We start from the raw sequence: 17,868 nt of genomic DNA, 5'->3' as shown, positions 1-17,868 counted from the left end.
TCATAAATTATCTGCTATTTTGTAAGAACTCTATAACCATAAACCATAATGACAACTCACTTTTAGATCTTTGATATTAGTCTTAACTTATATTAGGATAAATTAGAAAAGGGGAAAGATTGAGGCTTATTATTTAATCAAAAGTTAAAATCATGTGAGGGTTGGTACATTGAACTATCAAGACATTCACTCATTCGTTGGTGTAAAATTTTGGGTACTTTCATTGATTATTGATTAGTTGATACAAACTTAAATTAGTTTCTTCCCTATATAATAGTAATTTGGCAGCAAATAAGCCATCAAAATCTGTAGCTTAAAACTAAAAAGCAAAAGCAACAAGTCTTTAAGCAGCTAAGCAGAATTTTACATATGTTTCCAGCATGGCTTGTAAACTGATTAATAACCGGTTCTCAGCCATGCTGAAAAATCATGTAGTAGTATCATATTACAGAAAATTTTCCACGAATATCAAAATAAAAATTATAAAATTAATAATAATTTTGTTAAAACTGGTTTTGATCTTAAAATTTTTCATTTTAATATTCGCGCATTGCTGTCTACAATGCTATGCGATAAATAATTAATTTAGGTATACATTCTTTGTTGAAATAAATTGAATCAGTGAGAGGCTTTGCTCTTAATTCTTAAATTTATATTAAAAAGACGATGATTTTTAAGAACTTTTCGTATAAATTATTCACTTAAAAAGCTTTAAAAGTTTCCATCCACTTTTAATGTAATATTAAAGAGTTTGTTGTATAAAAGAAGAATGCTTTTGTATTTAAGAAACAATAGGTATTTAAACATTACAGCTAATTTAAATTTACATATTCTAGACGAGGCTTTTCTATAAATATATACGTCCTTGACGGTTAGCCCTTTTTATTAATTTAGACAGTTTAGAATTGTCCTATCGATTAAAAACTTTTCTGATGATTCCTAATACAATTAGGTACGAAAAAGAAAGCATAGCAACTCTATTATTGTTACCAGATTTAAATCCATTTAAAACATGCTGATTTTAAACTTTTTGACAACAAAATATTGTATGATGTAATTATCCTATTTCTGATTTTGGAATAATCATTCCTAGAACAACAAGGTAAAATATAATAAGCGAGGCATCCCTATATTCCAATCCTAAAAATGAAAGTATGTCCTTTTACTACACTGTATGTAAGCAACTTTGCAACAAACTGCTCAAGTTCTGACTATCTTCTACAGTTATTAGTCATTTGACGCTTTTATGGATGTTGTTATCCTTGTTTAAATAATTAAAATTGTAAAGTACAACAATTAAGTATTCTATTGGACAATTTTATTTTGCTAAATAACTTTTTTTATTTAGTTTTAAGTAAACGTTGAAATAATACACTAAACTAACTATTCTATCTTACAACAATAGATAGAAAAGTAAGCTTAAAACTATCTTAAAATACTAACGAAAACAAATGAATTAAATTAATTTGTTTACATTTAAAAGAAGAACATTTATTTATGTATATCATTGTATTATAGACAGCTTTCCGCGGATATCAAAATGAAGAATTATAAGATTGAAACCAGTTAGTTTACTCTAAAGGCCCTGCCTATCAAAACTGATATTAATCTTATTATTATTATTTTAATATGCGTGGAAAATTGTCTGTATTACGATGATATACATTTTTTTTATAGAAACGGTTCAAATCAAGCAGATATCAATTGGTTTCGAAGCCTCACTAGAAAAGATTTGATTTTTAAACAAAAAAAAATAATAAAAAACGTCTTTTCAAATCTCCAATACAGCTTTTTTTAAGATTAGGGTAGCGTTGGTTTGTCCCTGGATGTGTTTTAGGCTATTTTCTTAGTTCAGTAGAGTAGGTTAAGTTAGAATAAAATATAAGTTTTCTGATATTTTAATTTTATGATTATTGTCTGATTGTTCCAGGGACTTTGGGCTGTTTATACGTTTTCTTTTTTGTTGGCTTATAAACTTTAAAGACTTTCATTGAATTTTTATTGGTTGGTTCATTAAGTTGAGTGTTCCATCGTTTTAACCACTAATTGTAATCTACAAAGGCGGTAATCATTGGGGATGTACATAATTTTATCGGCCATTGTTTTATAACTCTCGTACCCTGGAATGTTGAGTTTCAATTATAATACTGTATGTCTGATATTTGTGAATTGTATATCCATATTTCTTATAAACAAATCAGGGAGGAAGGGCTGTTTATTACACTAGTCCCCAAAGTTTTATAATAATGTTCTATTATTCGTTGACTCGTTAACTTTGGAAACTTTATTGATTTTTGATTGATTGGTTTATTATAAGTTAAATGTTTAAATATTTCAACCATTAATTATAATCTGTGTATCATATTTGTGGATATACATCAATTTATCGGCGATTATCTTTTCCCTTAAATCTTAAATGTAATATAGATATGGCTGAACTTTTTATGATTGATGATAAAGAGAAACAGAAAGATGTACATAAACAAGAAAGGGAGAGTAAGAAAGAGAGGAAGAGAGAGAGAGAGAGAGGGAGAGAAAGAGAGAGAGAGAGAGAGAGAGAGAGAGAGAGAGAGAGAGAGAGAGAGAGAGAGAGAGAGAGAGAGAGAGAGAGAGAGTGAGAGAGTGAGAGAAAGAAAGTGTTAAAAGGGAGAGTAAAAAAGAGAAAGAAAAATATTTTCACCCAAACCTATTGTTAAACCACAGACCCCCTCCCCCCATCTTCTCTTATCTTACTAAAAAATGCCCCAAAGATTTTTTTCTCTTAACCAACTTTTCCTATTCTGGATATTATTACAGAGGAAAATTTTAGTCAATTTAGGTTGCTAATATTGGTCAATTCAATCATCCAGTAGGAGGGGAGAAATTGGAGTAAATGTGGACAGGACAGGGGGGGGGGTGTGTGTTTATTTTAGCCAACTACAAGTTTCACATTTTTAGGAACCTAGTAAAAGTGTCTGACTCTGATTATGACGTAAAAAAATTAGCCAATGAGAGACCAGAGCTCGATCTTTAAATCGTTTATAGGTGATTTAAACCGGGGCGATTCATTTGGCGCACCATCAAATTATTAATATCAATCTTTAAATCGAATTTGCATGGGCGATTTGAATCGGGCAGTGGCGCGGGCCCGGCGCGGCAACGCCACTCACCGAGTTGCATTGCCGGTTTAAATCGGGGTGATTTATTTAATCAATAAATATTTTTTTTTTAATTACTTTAATATTTTATTGCAAAACTATTGTGAAAACATTTTTATATTTATTTTTAAAATAAATTATATATTAATGTTTTATATAAAATACCATGCTGACACGGAATTTTACATAAAATGCCTTACTGACACGGCTTATGTTATAAAGTTGTACTGGCGCGGATCGATATTTTATTGAGTGTCGCAAGCGATTTAACAACACCGCGCCGAAAATCTTTTAAATATCAATGTTTTATAGGCGCGCTGTGGCTAACCACCAGCGCACCTACAAATCACCTCTGAATCGCCCCGATTCAGCGCACTATAAAAACGATTTAAAGATCCAGCTCAGTATACACTGTAATTGACCAATGGTAAAATTTATAGTGGCCTCTCATTGGCTAATTATTTTTTACGTCATAATCAGAGTCAGACACTTTTACTAGGTTCATTTTTAGGGCATATGATAAACTGGTGTAAGTGAAAAAAATCAATTTTGTTATTGTTATTATTGCTGTACTAATTGTAGACGTAACTTGGTTTTCACTCTATACTTATTCCGTGCAATTGCGAAAAAAAGTGATAAAAAGAAAAAATAAAATAAAGAAAGAAAGTGTTACTTTTTGTGTGTGTGTCTGTGTGTGTATGTTTGTGTGTGTATATGTCTGTGTGGGTGTGGTTGTGTGTAAGTTAAAAAGTTTCATTGATAAATAGGACCCCACTTTTCTTATCCAGTTAAACCTGAAGGTATTAAGTTGACATACTTATATATCTCAATCATTTATGTCAACAAGTGACATCTAATAGTTATTTCTCGCATCGTATTAAAAACGGCTTTCCGCGGATATAGAATGTACAATTATGAGATTAAAACTAGGGTTTTTAGCCCCAAGGTGCCTAAGGCACCGGCTAAAAAAACTGGTTTTTATAATCTTATGATTCTACATTTTTTTATTCGTAGAAAGCTGGATATAATACGGTGCTAGACATAGTTTTTTCGTATTGATGAGAACCGGTTCCTATCCACCGGATTCGAATGAATACGAGAAACAAGATTATCTTAATATCGACATACCGTTGATTTTGTTCTGGGATCTAAAGGGATAAGTCAATTGCTGATTAATGTATATCCCTAATCATGATACATTACAAAAATTACCCCTTTTGTTGAACACTTATTGAACAAACCAATTGAATTAAATAAAAGTCCCTAAAGTTGTCAAGCCAACAAATAAGAATTTGGGGACTTTTTGTTATTATTTTGTTACTAACTGCTACGCCCCTAGGTCCTTTTTCGGAAGAGGGTGGGGGATAAGTCAACCCCCGATCCACATTCAATTTTTAAAACGGAAAGGATTGAGGCCCCTTCCTCAAAATAGTAAAAAAAACCTACCCTGGATCTATAAGAAGCTTCTTTATAATGAAGAACTATACCGGTTCAGTGGTTAGCATGATCCAAAGACACACAGACAAACATCCTGGTACCTTTTAAGAAGGATAATAACTGCCCAAAAGTTAAGCAGGGAATAGTGAAATGAAAAGACAGCTCATATCCATTATTTTACAAAACTTTATTCTTCAAATATTAAAGTAAAAGAATGGAGGGGGCACGGGCTATATGTAACTCTAGCCAGAGGGGGTGGGGACCCTGTGCCGACTTTCAATTGGGTCTTTGAATATTAAGCAATACCGTCGTAAATATCAACATAGCAAAGTCAATAAACGAGCATATGACAATTGTAAGAAAAAAAGGTCCCCACCACTGGAACGAAGTAGTTGTCTGGAATAAACATCTATACTTTTAAATTCATTTAGCAAATTATAACATACAGAAAAAGCACAATTTATATAATATCATATTTAGAAATGAAATTTCTTAGTTGAGAAGCGAAGCTTCTCTATAATTCACTTTGTCAGTCCGTAACTTTTTTTAAATTAAAGCTTTTCTATAATTAGGGTAGGTCCGTCCTTCCATCCGTAACGCTTAGCTCTTTTCGTTAATTTAGAATTGTCCTATCGATTTCAAACGAGGCATGGTGATTTCATAGACAAAAAGACATACAAATGTATTATTTTTTATTTTAGTTGTTCTACTATGGAAAAGTATTGGAGAAGGCTAGAACCATGACAAACTGGTGGGACTACATGTGCGCTTTCATCAAGGGTCCAGGTAAAAATATGTATTTATCTCATTTTATTATAGACAGCTTTCCGCAGATATTATGTCGTGTCTAACAAAACTGGTATGAATTTATGATTTTTATTTTGATATTCGTGGAAAATACGATGTCACACTTGATTTTTCAGTATTGCTAGGAACCGGTCCTAATCCAGCGGATAATAATCTGTTTCGAAGCCATAATGGATTGGCAGCCTTATAAGTAATCAAACAAACATGCTGATACTTTTACTGATACATCTGGGGACGATTGAGAGGGCCAGACCTTTATATTGGGTCTTGAGGCAATCACATTTCTACAATTGCAGATTTAATTGCACGACCTTTGTCCTAACTGTAAATGGCAATGATCTACACCTATTTTGGGTTAAGGTATTCCCCATAATCTTACTAATAATGTCGCGCATTAGACAAAGCGCCTTTAAACGCCTCTATTTATGGGCCGAGATTTGAGCCTTCACGATCATTTATACTAACCAAAACCTTACTTATACTTTATTATTATTATGATTAATTCTACAGGATGGTTTCCAGGAACTGAAAGATTAGGAGATCCAACTTTTGTTGAAGAGGTTAGTTTCTCTATATTTTTAATCTTTTTAATCTTCTATTAATCTTCTATTTAAGTATTCAATGTCGTTTGAAATCAAGAGTATTTGATCAAGCAATTTAATTCAATATAGAAGTTGATTAATTTTGTCAAGAAAAACTTGAGGTTTTTTACCAACGGGAAGAGTCTATGGTTTGTAGAAATAAATAAATAATATTTCATTTAAAATTGTTTCTCTTGTGTCCCTGAAAAAAAAATCAGACAAAATCCCAACAAGATCATTTTAAGCTTCAGTAAGGGGGAGGGGGTGTATCGGAGAAATCGTTATTTTAGCCAGCTGCCACTTTATCAGAGTACATAAATCTGGTCCAGCATCCAAGAAACAATATATTTATAGTATCTTTACAAAAATTATGTATCCTAACATTTCCACCATTTATATTTTCAGAGGCCAGTGAGAGACAAGTACGGACCCTCAGTGAACCCCCTTCTGCATGTGTACACCCTCGCCCACTTTGTATTTGTCATTGGACAATCTGATCTTCTAGCCAGAGCCTTTGCTGTAAGTAACTTCAGTAAATTTCTTGATAATTTATTAGTGAAAAATACTCAAAATACTGAACTAAAACTTATGAATGAGGATTTATTTTCTGTAAATGTCATGTATCCTACATAGCAACAAGTAAAAATTATATGTTATTATTTTTGTTCTTTCTTGTACCCCCCAATTTAACAATTATCATAATTGAACCTTTATTAAACATTTAAAACTTCTTAACCTAGGGCATGGAGCAATGGATAAGCCTGCTGATCATTCTGTACCTGCTGGGAACCATGACCTCTTTTTTATTTACCTAGGGTATGGAGCAATGGACCAGCCTACTGATCATCCTGTATCTGCTGGGAACCATGACCTCTATTATATTTACCTAGGGTATGGAGCAATGGACCAGCCTACTGATCATCCTGTATCTGCTGGGAACCATGACCTCTATTATATTTACCTAGGGTATGGAGCAATGGACCAGCCTACTGATCATCCTGTATATGTTGGGATCCATGACCTCTATTTTATTTTCCTAGGGTATGGAGCAATAGACCAGCCTACTGATCATCCTGTATATGCTGGGAACCATGACCTCTATTGTATTTACCTAGGGTATGGAGCAATGGACCAGCCTGCTGATCATCCTGTACCTGCTGGGAACCATGACCTCTATTGGAATCCTGTATGACAAATCTAGCCTCAGATGGCTCCTGGAACTGGCAAGGTAACTTTTATTGAAGAAAAGTTACTTTTAATCCTCATGTAAAAGTAACTGAATCTTTGTCTGTTTGTCTGTCTGTACAGAAAGATTTTGCTAACCGCTAAACCAATATTGTTCTCCTTTAAGTGAAGATTCTCATAGGTACTGGGAAGGTTTATACCTAGCTATTTTTAGGGAGGGTAACACTAGAAAAAAAGACACCCCAGAATTGAATTGTATGTAATATGATGCTTTACAGGATTTTTCAGTATAGCTGAGAACCGGTTCTAATCCAGCGGATATTAATCAGATTTGAAGCCATAATGAAAATATTTTTAGATGTGGAATAAGCCTGCTGTTTTTGGAAACCCTGGTGACTGTCAACTCTGTTTCTGTGGACACACTGAACTATGTTTACACAGGTTTGTAATTAACAATGAGTAATTGACATCTTTGGACACTCTACTTACTAAGCCTATGAAACAAAATTCAATAATAGTCCCCAAAGTTGTTGGGCCAACAAATAAGAAAACTTTATTACAAAACTTTGGGTATTAGTGTCAACAATTAGCCCAATGTCCCCTCCCTCCTTTTAGGTTGGTGTGTTTCTGGTTCTTTTCCTCTAATTGCCTAACGTCTAATCCCTTCGGGGGTTCTTAACCCAACTTGTTCTATACGTGTTGACCCATCCAAAGGTAAAACATACAAAAAAATAAACCCACTTCCCAGCCACTTCAATTTATTACAAAATCAGGGGGAGAGGAGACTGGATTTCTTTTGAATTTTCAATAATATACACGGGATATTTTTTCATACTTAATCCTTTCTATTAAAAATTTATAATAACCCTTTTTTTAAATTTAGGATCAGCTGCTATTTCTGTTGTTGGACTGATAATGGATATGGCCTCCTCCAAGAAAGAAAAAGTCAACTAAAAAATGGATATAGTAGCTACGCTGCTAAATAGAAATCTAAATTTGATTATTGTAACAAGTATTTTAATCAACATTTTTTGTATAATTATGTATTAAACATCAAAATATAATCAATTAACATTCTAATTTCTTATTTTAAAAAGCTTGTAGCAAGGGCGCAATTTAACAAGGATAACCAAGGGGAGCCAGAGTGTTAGGTTAAATAACACTCAACAGACAACCAACTCTTTGATTAAACGACATTTGTCTGGAAGTCCCAACTGTGTATGGTAGTGAGCTGCGTGGGCCAAAGACACAGCAGTTCTTGTGTAGTAAAAGTTGTCGCTAATATAGGTATTAAATAAGCTCAGTAAAGCTTACCGCGGATATTAAATTGAAAAATTGTTACATTAGCACCAATTTCGTTAGCCCTCGAGAACTGAAGTCACCGGTTAACAAAACTGCTATGAACTGATTTTTCATTTTAATAATATACATATAAAATTTCTGGTATTACAATTCTATACATGATTTTTCAGCATGGCAAAAACTGGTTCTAACCCAGCCGATATTAATCGGTTTCGAAGCCACACTGGAAACACAATTAATTTGTTTACATTTCTGTAACTGGTTGTATTTTAATTGTTGAAATGTTTTTCTTGTAATGTATATCTTCTTTTATGATTAAATGTGCATTTTAGGATCAATCTTTAAAACTTTTTAACTTCAAAAATAAACCTCGAATTTTAAAATATTAACATGAAATTCTAGCTGGTGAAATTTAATAATAATATATGTATATAATATTAAAATTTCTTATATAAGGTTAGAAAATGTTAAAAGATTTTATATCCTTCATATGTGATTTAAAATGCCTATGACTTTTTTGTTATTGAAGCTGGAGGCAACAAATACAGGGTATACTTGTGGCAGTCTTTCAGCTGTTCAATTGTTGTATTTCCTCCAGGCTTCTGAAATAAATAGAAAAGCACGAAACCTTGACATACCAATATATTTTTTCACAGCATGACCGACTGAATAAGTTGTGTACTGGATCGATGCTCTCTGCTAAGGACTTTATTTACAAAACAATCAACAGTCTATCTTGAATAACATCCGAGAAAATCACATATCCACATACAAACATAATACCCATTAAGGATTGGTCGTAGGCCTAACATTATTTCAATTATATATTATCCATAAAGCTATCTTCTAATTCTATTCCACCAAAATTTCTTTATTGCAACATATTTTTAGTAGCGAAGCTACTCTATAATTCACTTTGTCCGTCCGTCAGTCAGTCCGTCAGTCCGTAACGCTATGGGGGAAATGGGATTTACTCAGCTCCTATAAAAGATAGAATGCTGAAACTTTTTGACAACATTCCCACCATTAAGGATCACAATTAACTATAAAACATCATTGGCGGTCGGACCGATTTTTAGCAGGTTTTAGGCTATTTTTATATTTTTCACATTTTTCTCCATATCTCCAGTGTTTATGGTCCGATTTTAAAATTTTTTTCAGTTACAGATATCAAAATTTAATTTCCCGTCGTTTAAAGAAACAACCATGAAGGCCAGACTGCCTTTTTAGCAGGTTTTAGGCTATTTTTATATTTTTCACATTTTTCTCCATATCTTCAGTGTTTATGGTCCAATTTTCAAAATTTTTTCAGTTATAGATATCAAAATTAAATTTCCCGTCTTTTAAAGAAAACAACCACGATGGCCGGACTGCCTTTTTAGCAGGTTTTAGGCTGTTTTTTTTATATTTTTAACATTTTTCTCCATATCTTCAGTGTTTATATTCCGATTTTCAAAAATTTTTCAGTTATAGATATCAAAATTAAATTTCCTGTCTTTTAAAGAAAATAACCATGACGGCCAGACTGCCTTTTTGGCAGGTTTTAGGCTATTTTTTATATATTTAACACTTTTTCCATATCTTCAGTATATATGGTCCGATTTTCCCAATTTTTTAAGTTAAGGATTTAAAAATTAATTTTTTTGTCGTTTTAAGAAAACAACCATGGCGGCCAGACTGCCTTTTATCAGGTTTTTGGCTTTTTTTATATGATTAATATATTTCCCCATATCTTTGTCTATTTTGATCCAATTTTCAAACTTTTATGGGATATCAGTATCAAAATAGTTTTTCCCATTGTTATGAGTATCTTTAATAAAATTTACTTTGACCAACGTCATCATACAAAATAAAACAAGGTTTCATGTTTAATTTTTCCAATAAATTCTTGATTTTAGTAAAAACCTTTTAAATCTACCTGTACGTATTCCCATTTACGATTTTTTGTGCTTCGCTACTTATGGATGTTGTCATCCTTGTTAAATTTAGCAATACTAGGTAATTATTCCTATAATAAAGTAACAGGACTTTTTTGTGTGTGTGTTTACCAAAGGATCTCGCTAACCAATGAACTGATATGGTTCTCTTTTACAATGTAGCTTCTCTGGGAAGGTTTATAACTATTTTTGGAGAGGGTACCGTCATTCTCCCAAGTAAATTAAAGACGTTTATAATATTGAAATGTTGCCAACTTAATTCAGGCTAACTGTTATTAATTTGGCTTATTTAATTATTCACTGCATTGTAAGAACATAATAATCTTTTACGACTATGCAATCGATTTATTATTACTTGGATATTAAACCAGATTTCCCTGTACTCTTATAAAATAATTCTCGCAGTTGGCTAAAATGACGATTCCCCAATCCACTCCCTTAACCCCATCCCCTTCCTTCTACTGGAATAAAGAACTGATCAATAAACGAGTTCCATGTAAGTAACCTAAATTGGGGACAAATTTTCCCCTGTCCTAATATCCACGTATATTCTACATAAGTTATGCAAAGAAATATGAAACATTTAACTTTACAATTGATCTTTTAGAAACTTTGCATTATTTGAAAATTCTGCTTTATCTTTCTTTTAAAAGTAGTGGCTTCTCCCCTATTATTTATGGTATTATCCTTTTAGGATTATATTTTTTGGCTTATCAACTTGTCTTGAAAATTTGCTAAATGGATTTATAAATCTAAGCTTCGCTACTTATTAATGTTGTCACCCTAGTGAGGTAAATAGGGAGGTATTGATTAACTTAATATGGCTTTTAAATCTAGCTAAATAATCTTCAATGACGCTGAAAATAATCGATGTATTATCACTTGGATGTTGCACCAAATCTTTATGAACTTCGATAAAGTGATACTTGTAGCTGGTTAAAATAACGATACCCCTAATTCACCCCCTTAACCTTATACCCTCCTACTGGATAAACGAACTACCCCATACATTAGGTCCATTTTAGCAACCTAAATTGCCGACAAATTTTTACTTTTAATATATCCACCTACATATATTCTATATCCATTCTGAACACATTAAAAAACTGCAAACAAATTTCTTTAAAAAGAAATATAAATAGAATTTTATTTGTTGTTATCAACAAGGTACTGAGAATTTTCATTATCACAACATGTAATCTCAGAAATTCTTTTAAGTAATTTTAAAATGTTTTTTTGCATCAAATATTTTATTTTTTCAAATGTTGCATTTGCATTTTTTTGTTTTGATTTAATAAAAATAATGCTTTGTAAATCTTTTTAGAAAAGGTATTGTTGTATTCGGGAATGATTTCCAGCTGTTTTTAAAAATTGTAAAAAGTTGATTTTCCTAAGGCTTTTAGGCGGCTGACGCGCGGCTGCCGAGCCCTGATAAAACAAATAAATGTATTTAATTGAATTGTAGAAAATGAATTTAAAAAGTTCTAGAACACTTTCATAAAAACTATTTAGTTGTCGGCCATTGTCCTATAAATGGATATATCAACACTTGGAGGTTACACCAGATTTTCATGTTTTCTAATATAGTGAAACTCGCAGCGGGCTAAAAATAACCCCCATCCGACACACTTTAGCCCATTCCCTCATCTAAAAAATAAATGAGTTACATGTTAGCAACCTAAATTCCCCTGTCATCATGTCCACGTAAAGTGTGTTACTTTTTTATATGTTTCATCAATATTTGGCCACAACTCAGCCAAAAATGCTTACAAAATAGACCTTTTTCGACCTAAGATGCTCAAATACTTCCTTTACAAGCCCCATCAATCAGTTTTGAGATATCTCCATATTTCAAGGAAAATTTACAAAAAAGGCAAATTTGGGTGTTACTTTTTTATATGCTCAGATACCATAAAATCAATAAAAAAAATACTTATTTTTACTTTTCTCTCATTTTTAAAGTTTGATTCTGTTAAAGTAAATATTCTTGAAGGGATTTATGCATTGATTTTACAGAAACATAATATTTGGTGGAAATAAATGATCTTCAAAATAATTTTTTTTTTGAAAAAAAGAAATTTAACCCGCATTGCCCTAGAGGACAGCTGTTGACCTCTAGTGTTCATGGTTTTGTCAAGTACATGTTAAAGAATAAAAATAGCCAAAAAAGTACATAAAAAAGTATCTTAATGTGTTAGAAAATTAAATTGTTTTACTTCAAATTTGGGGATGCTGACCTTAAAGATGCTCTTACTGGTGGTGATGCTGACCCGGAAGGCATTGAAGTACATGAGCATTATGGCAACACAACTATTGATCTATGTTCTGATTTTTTAATTTCTAGCAGCCTCCAATGAAAAAATATAACAAGAACTTTTCAAAATCACAGTATTTACCTTATGAATTTGAGAATAATAAAATCATTTAGGGATTTCTCTTGATTGGAGGCTGCTAGGAATATAAAAATCAAAACATAGATCAATAGTTGTGTTGCCATAATGCTCATGTACTTCAATGCCTTCCTGGTCACCATCACCACCAGTAAGAGCATCTTTAAGATCAGCATCCCCAAATTTGAAGTTAAACAATTTAATTTTCTAACACATTAAAATACTTTTTTATGTACTTTTTTGGCTAAATTTTTTCTTTAACATGTATTTGACAAAACCATGAACACTAGAGGTCAGCAGCTGTCCTCTAGGGCGATGGAGGATAAATTTCTTATTTTCCAAAAAGAATACTTTTGGATACAATTTATTTCCACCCAATATTATGTTTCTGTATAAATCAATGCATAAATCCCTTCAAGAATATTTACTTTAACAGAAGCAAACTTTAAAAATGAGAGAAAAGTATAAATAAGTATTTTTTTATTGATTTTATGGTATCTGAGCATATAAAAAGGTAACACCCAAATTTGCCTTTTTTGTCAATTTTCATTGAAATAGGGAGATATCTCAAAACTGATTGATGGGGCTTGTAAAGGAACTATTTGAGTACTTTAGGTCGAAAAAGCTATGTTTTGTAAGCATTTTTGACTGAGTTGTTGCAAAATAATGATGAAACATATAAAAAAGTAACACACTTTATAGTCTATGTCCAATGATCCATTCGTCCATTGTCCTATTTATGTATCCCACACCTTTATTGTGCTATTGTGGGCAGAAATTTAAATTCCAGAAATATACTTCAGTGTCAAATTTATTTAAGTTTTCACTTTATTCTTTCAAATTCTTTGGTAGGCTTGCAGCAAATAATCTTTTGGTTGCTTTCACACTTATTGCCTGTATAATTAACCGCCCTCCTTTAAAAATTATTGGAAATAAAAGCACAATTTACTATTGTATCAAAAATATGGTCTGTTCATAGAGTAAGTTTTTACCGCTAATTTCATTAAACCAGTAAGATATCAAATACTTTCTTAAGGTCAAATTAACAAAAATTAATCAAAAATTACATATGTCTTGAAATACATCTATCTCATGTAAGCGTATTTACCTATTTTGAATCTTGCCCTTAAATAACCGTCTTTTTTTTCTTAACACGTGTCTGAATTAAAGCCTAGCTTTATCCTTAAAAATTTGTATTTTAGTGTGACACAACCCATAAATCTAAGGGATTAAACAATGGCCGATAAATTGATGTACATCCTAAATGATGATAAACAAAGTTACAAATTACCCCTTGTGTATTTTATAATTAGTGCTTGAAACATTAGTACACTCAACTTAAAGAACCAACCACTTAAAATTCAAGTCTCAAAAGTGGTTAATGATTATAATAATAAAACGTTATTACTAAACTTTGGGGACTAGTGTAATAAACAGCCAATGTACCCTCACTCCTTGATACAACCACAGATAGATAGAATAAAGAGAGGAATAGTGGAAAATGGGAACTTCCAACGAGAGAAGTTTTTTTCATTAAATGTATTTAATATTTACAATTACTTCTGCGTAACATAATTATGGTAAGGTTTATTTAGTAACGTCTTTTCGTGGTAATCTAAATATGAATTAAAAACTAAAACCTCCCCAGTACATTTAAAAACCTTCCCTGAAATGAACAACCAAATCAAACCAGCATTTTTTCAATATCTTTGCATTGAGACAAAAAAGCTTATTACCTTATATTATTCTTATATAAAAGTAACAGGATCTTTTTGTGTCTGTCTGAACCGATACGGTTTTCTTTTACAGTGTTGCTTCTTATGGGTCTTGGGGAGGTTTAAGGCATTTTTTGGAAGGTTTTTTTTTATGGGTTACCACCACCCCATAAAATTTGTATTTGGAGGATAAATTTCAATTGAATCAGCTTCATGTAACTATCCCTTTTTAGAAACAGGTAAATGGGTGAGAGTGGAAATATGAGAGGACTCTTCAGCCGCGTCTTAGCCGCATTTTAGCCTCAGGGTATTTTTTTTACAATTTTAAAAACCGGCTTGAAGTCTAAACCTGACCGAAATATGGCAATTTCCCTTTTTTTAAAATAAATTTCCAATAATCCATAATCAAATTAGTCGCAGCTGCCGAGCCCTGGAAATATGTGTCTGAGAATTGAAAATCAAAATTCTCTGCAGTGAATTTTGATTTACTCAATACCTATCTGAGGTCTAGATAGATAATATAAATACATATTGATTTTTTGAAGAAAGAAGAAATATTGAAAATCACTATGAATTTATAATGTCAACAAAATGATTATTTTCAAATTGTCTCTTTCTCTATCTCTTTCTTTAATTTCTTTCTCATTTTTGTCCTTTGCTTGTTTTAAAATAGTAATATATTTTGAGAAAAGTATTTACATTCATGAAATATTATGTTTGTGTGTGTTTTGGTTAGGTTGGAGCAACTGTTGAAGTTGATATCTATGAAAAGTATGATTTTACCTGTATGAAGGAATGGTGTTTTTTCTTAGTTCCCCTCTCCCATATTTGATAGAAATTAAAGCAAGGGAGGAAAAGTAGTTTTTTCTCTATGCCAAATCCCTGCGGGGGACTCTAACCCTGTGAGGCTACCCAATACCAGATATAAACTAACCTGACCAAACGTAATAAAAAAACATCGAAGAAACTACCTCCTTCCTTAATTTCATTTTATTTAAAAACTTCGGTATAAGGGGGCAGGGAGGTTCTGTGCTCAACAAGGCAATTTGAGTGAATATGACTAAATAGTTGGATGTTCGATTTCTTGATTCGTTTTATGATCTTAATTACCTAGAGGTCTTTAATTTTGGGAGAGTTTTGCAATAATCCTGGTTTGGTTATCAGATTCAGTCCCCCCCCCCCCCCTTCACCCAAAAGTACCATATGAAACGTGTAACAGGCCTAAATCAAAAATCAAAGCGAACGCACTATACTTAAATACATTATTTAATTGGGGTATACCTATGATGGATGTATTAGTAAACCTATTTTATATTATTCAAGTGAATAATAATATCATGAATAAATTTTAAAAATAAGTGTGTCTTAGAATTTGTAAATTAGAGTGGAAAATAAGATGGCAACAAGTAGCGAAACGTTCATAAGAGCAAAACTAAACAAAAAAACTTTCCTGATCTTGTTATGTAGAATCTTACATCTTATCTTATCGTGTTAGGAATCATCATCTATAATACAAAGTAGCTTGATTTCTTTCTGTCCGTCCGTCCGTCTGTCCGTCTGTCTGTCTGAAGCTTAAGATCTCGGTAACCACTGAACCGATCGGATTCTACTCTTCAGGAAATATACCTACTGGTCCTGTGGTTGTTTTAGGCTATTTAGGTTTTAGGCAACTGCCCCAAAAAAACAAAGCCGCTAGTAAATAATAATCTATAACAGTTTTGTTAATAAACGTCTGGATTTTCTGATAATAATTATAGACTTGTATCTAACTGTTACAGGAATCACCATCAAGCTATACAAATGGACATAAAATATACGTTGATATGACAGGGGGAAAATTTTCATCTATCTAGTTTACTAACACGTCTTCATTTATTAGTCAGTTCGTTCATTCCGTAGGAGAGGAAGGAATTGGGTAAAGAATGTGGCTGGGAGATATCGTTATTTCAGCCAGCTACGAGTTTCACTTAATTAGAGAACATGATAATCTGTTGTAAGATCCAATAATAATAAATCTATTGATATACATAATTGTTGGACTGACAGAACAAATCTAGAAAAGCTTCACTTTGAAATAAGCTGTCAAATATGTTATAAAGTTGTGCATAAGATAAGCTGAAACCAAAACTAACATGAAAGAGTAACTGGTGCTTTCCCAAAAGAGCCTATCGCACATTGAAACCCTCCCCACAGAAATTTGAAAATAAATCTGAAATAAAAGGTGGTTAATTTATTCCTATTAATAAGTCCTTTTTAGGGCCCTAAACCTGAGGTACCCTAACTCTTGAAGACTATCCAGTAACAACTATAATCTTACCTAATACCTAACCTGTCTTAATGTAATAAACAAACAAACAATAAACTACCCCATACTCCCCTTTATTTAAAAACAAGAGGGAGGGGTACGTTTTTGTGCTCGACTAGGCAATCTGAGGGAAACTAACTCTTCTGTGAGGAAACGAATATTCACAAGAGACATATTATAAATCATTTTTTAGGTTTTAAGTAAAGTGTCAAGGTTAAAAAAAAGACACACTATAAATATAAGGGGATTGTTACAGAAAATAACATTCTTAAATTAACACTAAAATCATCGATTTGGGTTTAGGAGTGGTCTTAAAAATCGCAATGGTGTCGTTGTGAATCCCCCTCTGCACACACATTGGTCTTATTACTTAAGATCCCTGAAAACTGTAAAATGATTCTTTTTTTCCAACCAAACTTTTTAGATAAATATTTCCTTTTTTACCAAGTTTTACTTCTCATTGGTCAATTATCTAGTAGTTTTGGTTTATAAGTTAGTTTAGCTTGATGTATGATTCTTAACTTTACAAGATTTCTTGCGGTTTCACTCAGTGAGTAAGGGTATTTTGAGGTTATATAGTACATAAATTTATAATAAGGTTTCTTATTCGTTTACTTTGGGGACTTTCATTGTTTTGATGGTTGAGTGTCTTATCGTTTCAACAACTAATTGTAATCTACAGAAGGGATAATTTGTGTATTATCATTGGGAATGTACATCAATGTATCGGCCATTGCCTTATCCCTTTAAATCCCTGGGTTTCTCTAGCTGCATAGATACTCTGTAACTATGTATGTCTGTACCTCCATACGTAGGTTAACTATCCTCAAAAAATTCCTATACATTAAGTTACTAACAAAACAAAACAAAAATTTATGCAGAATATTTATATCTTGTAATTGCTGCGTTATAAATGTACATTATTGGGTTTTTTTGACCCAAATTACAAATACAAATATATCTTTCTAAAAAAACTACATAAAATTTAAAACTTTATTTGATACTAGCGGCTTCGCCCCTAGCCTCTAGGGGCTTTGCCACAAGAGGTTTGATCAAACCAATTTTTCGTATT

The 17,868-nt window shown here is 32.2% G+C and overlaps 1 protein-coding gene across 2 annotated transcripts in view; it reads left to right on the top strand.

The window, feature by feature from the left end:
- The window catches only part of LOC145327035 (alkylglycerol monooxygenase-like), a 31,918-nt gene extending 23,691 nt beyond the window's left edge, over positions 1-8,227 (top strand). The window contains exons 12-17 of one of the 2 annotated variants that reach the window (XM_080170528.1): positions 5,276-5,360; positions 5,892-5,941; positions 6,368-6,481; positions 7,078-7,190; positions 7,506-7,588; positions 8,031-8,227. In XM_080170528.1, the coding sequence (XP_080026654.1) occupies positions 5,276-5,360; positions 5,892-5,941; positions 6,368-6,481; positions 7,078-7,190; positions 7,506-7,588; positions 8,031-8,101 (516 nt within the window). In that variant the 3' untranslated portion in view covers positions 8,102-8,227. Of the gene's footprint in view, positions 1-5,275; positions 5,361-5,891; positions 5,942-6,367; positions 6,482-6,777; positions 6,868-7,077; positions 7,191-7,505; positions 7,589-8,030 lie in introns of those variants that run through there. The other variant, XM_080170529.1, reaches the window with a different exon arrangement.
- The last annotated feature ends 9,641 nt before the right edge of the window (positions 8,228-17,868 follow it).

The sequence above is a fragment of the Acartia tonsa genome, chromosome 8, assembly GCF_053477335.1.
Source record: "Acartia tonsa isolate MP-2025a chromosome 8, ASM5347733v1, whole genome shotgun sequence".
Classification (NCBI taxonomy): Eukaryota; Metazoa; Arthropoda; class Copepoda; order Calanoida; family Acartiidae; genus Acartia; species Acartia tonsa.
The sequence above is the reverse complement of the archived record's forward strand: the minus strand, read 5'-3'. Positions and strand labels throughout refer to the sequence as shown.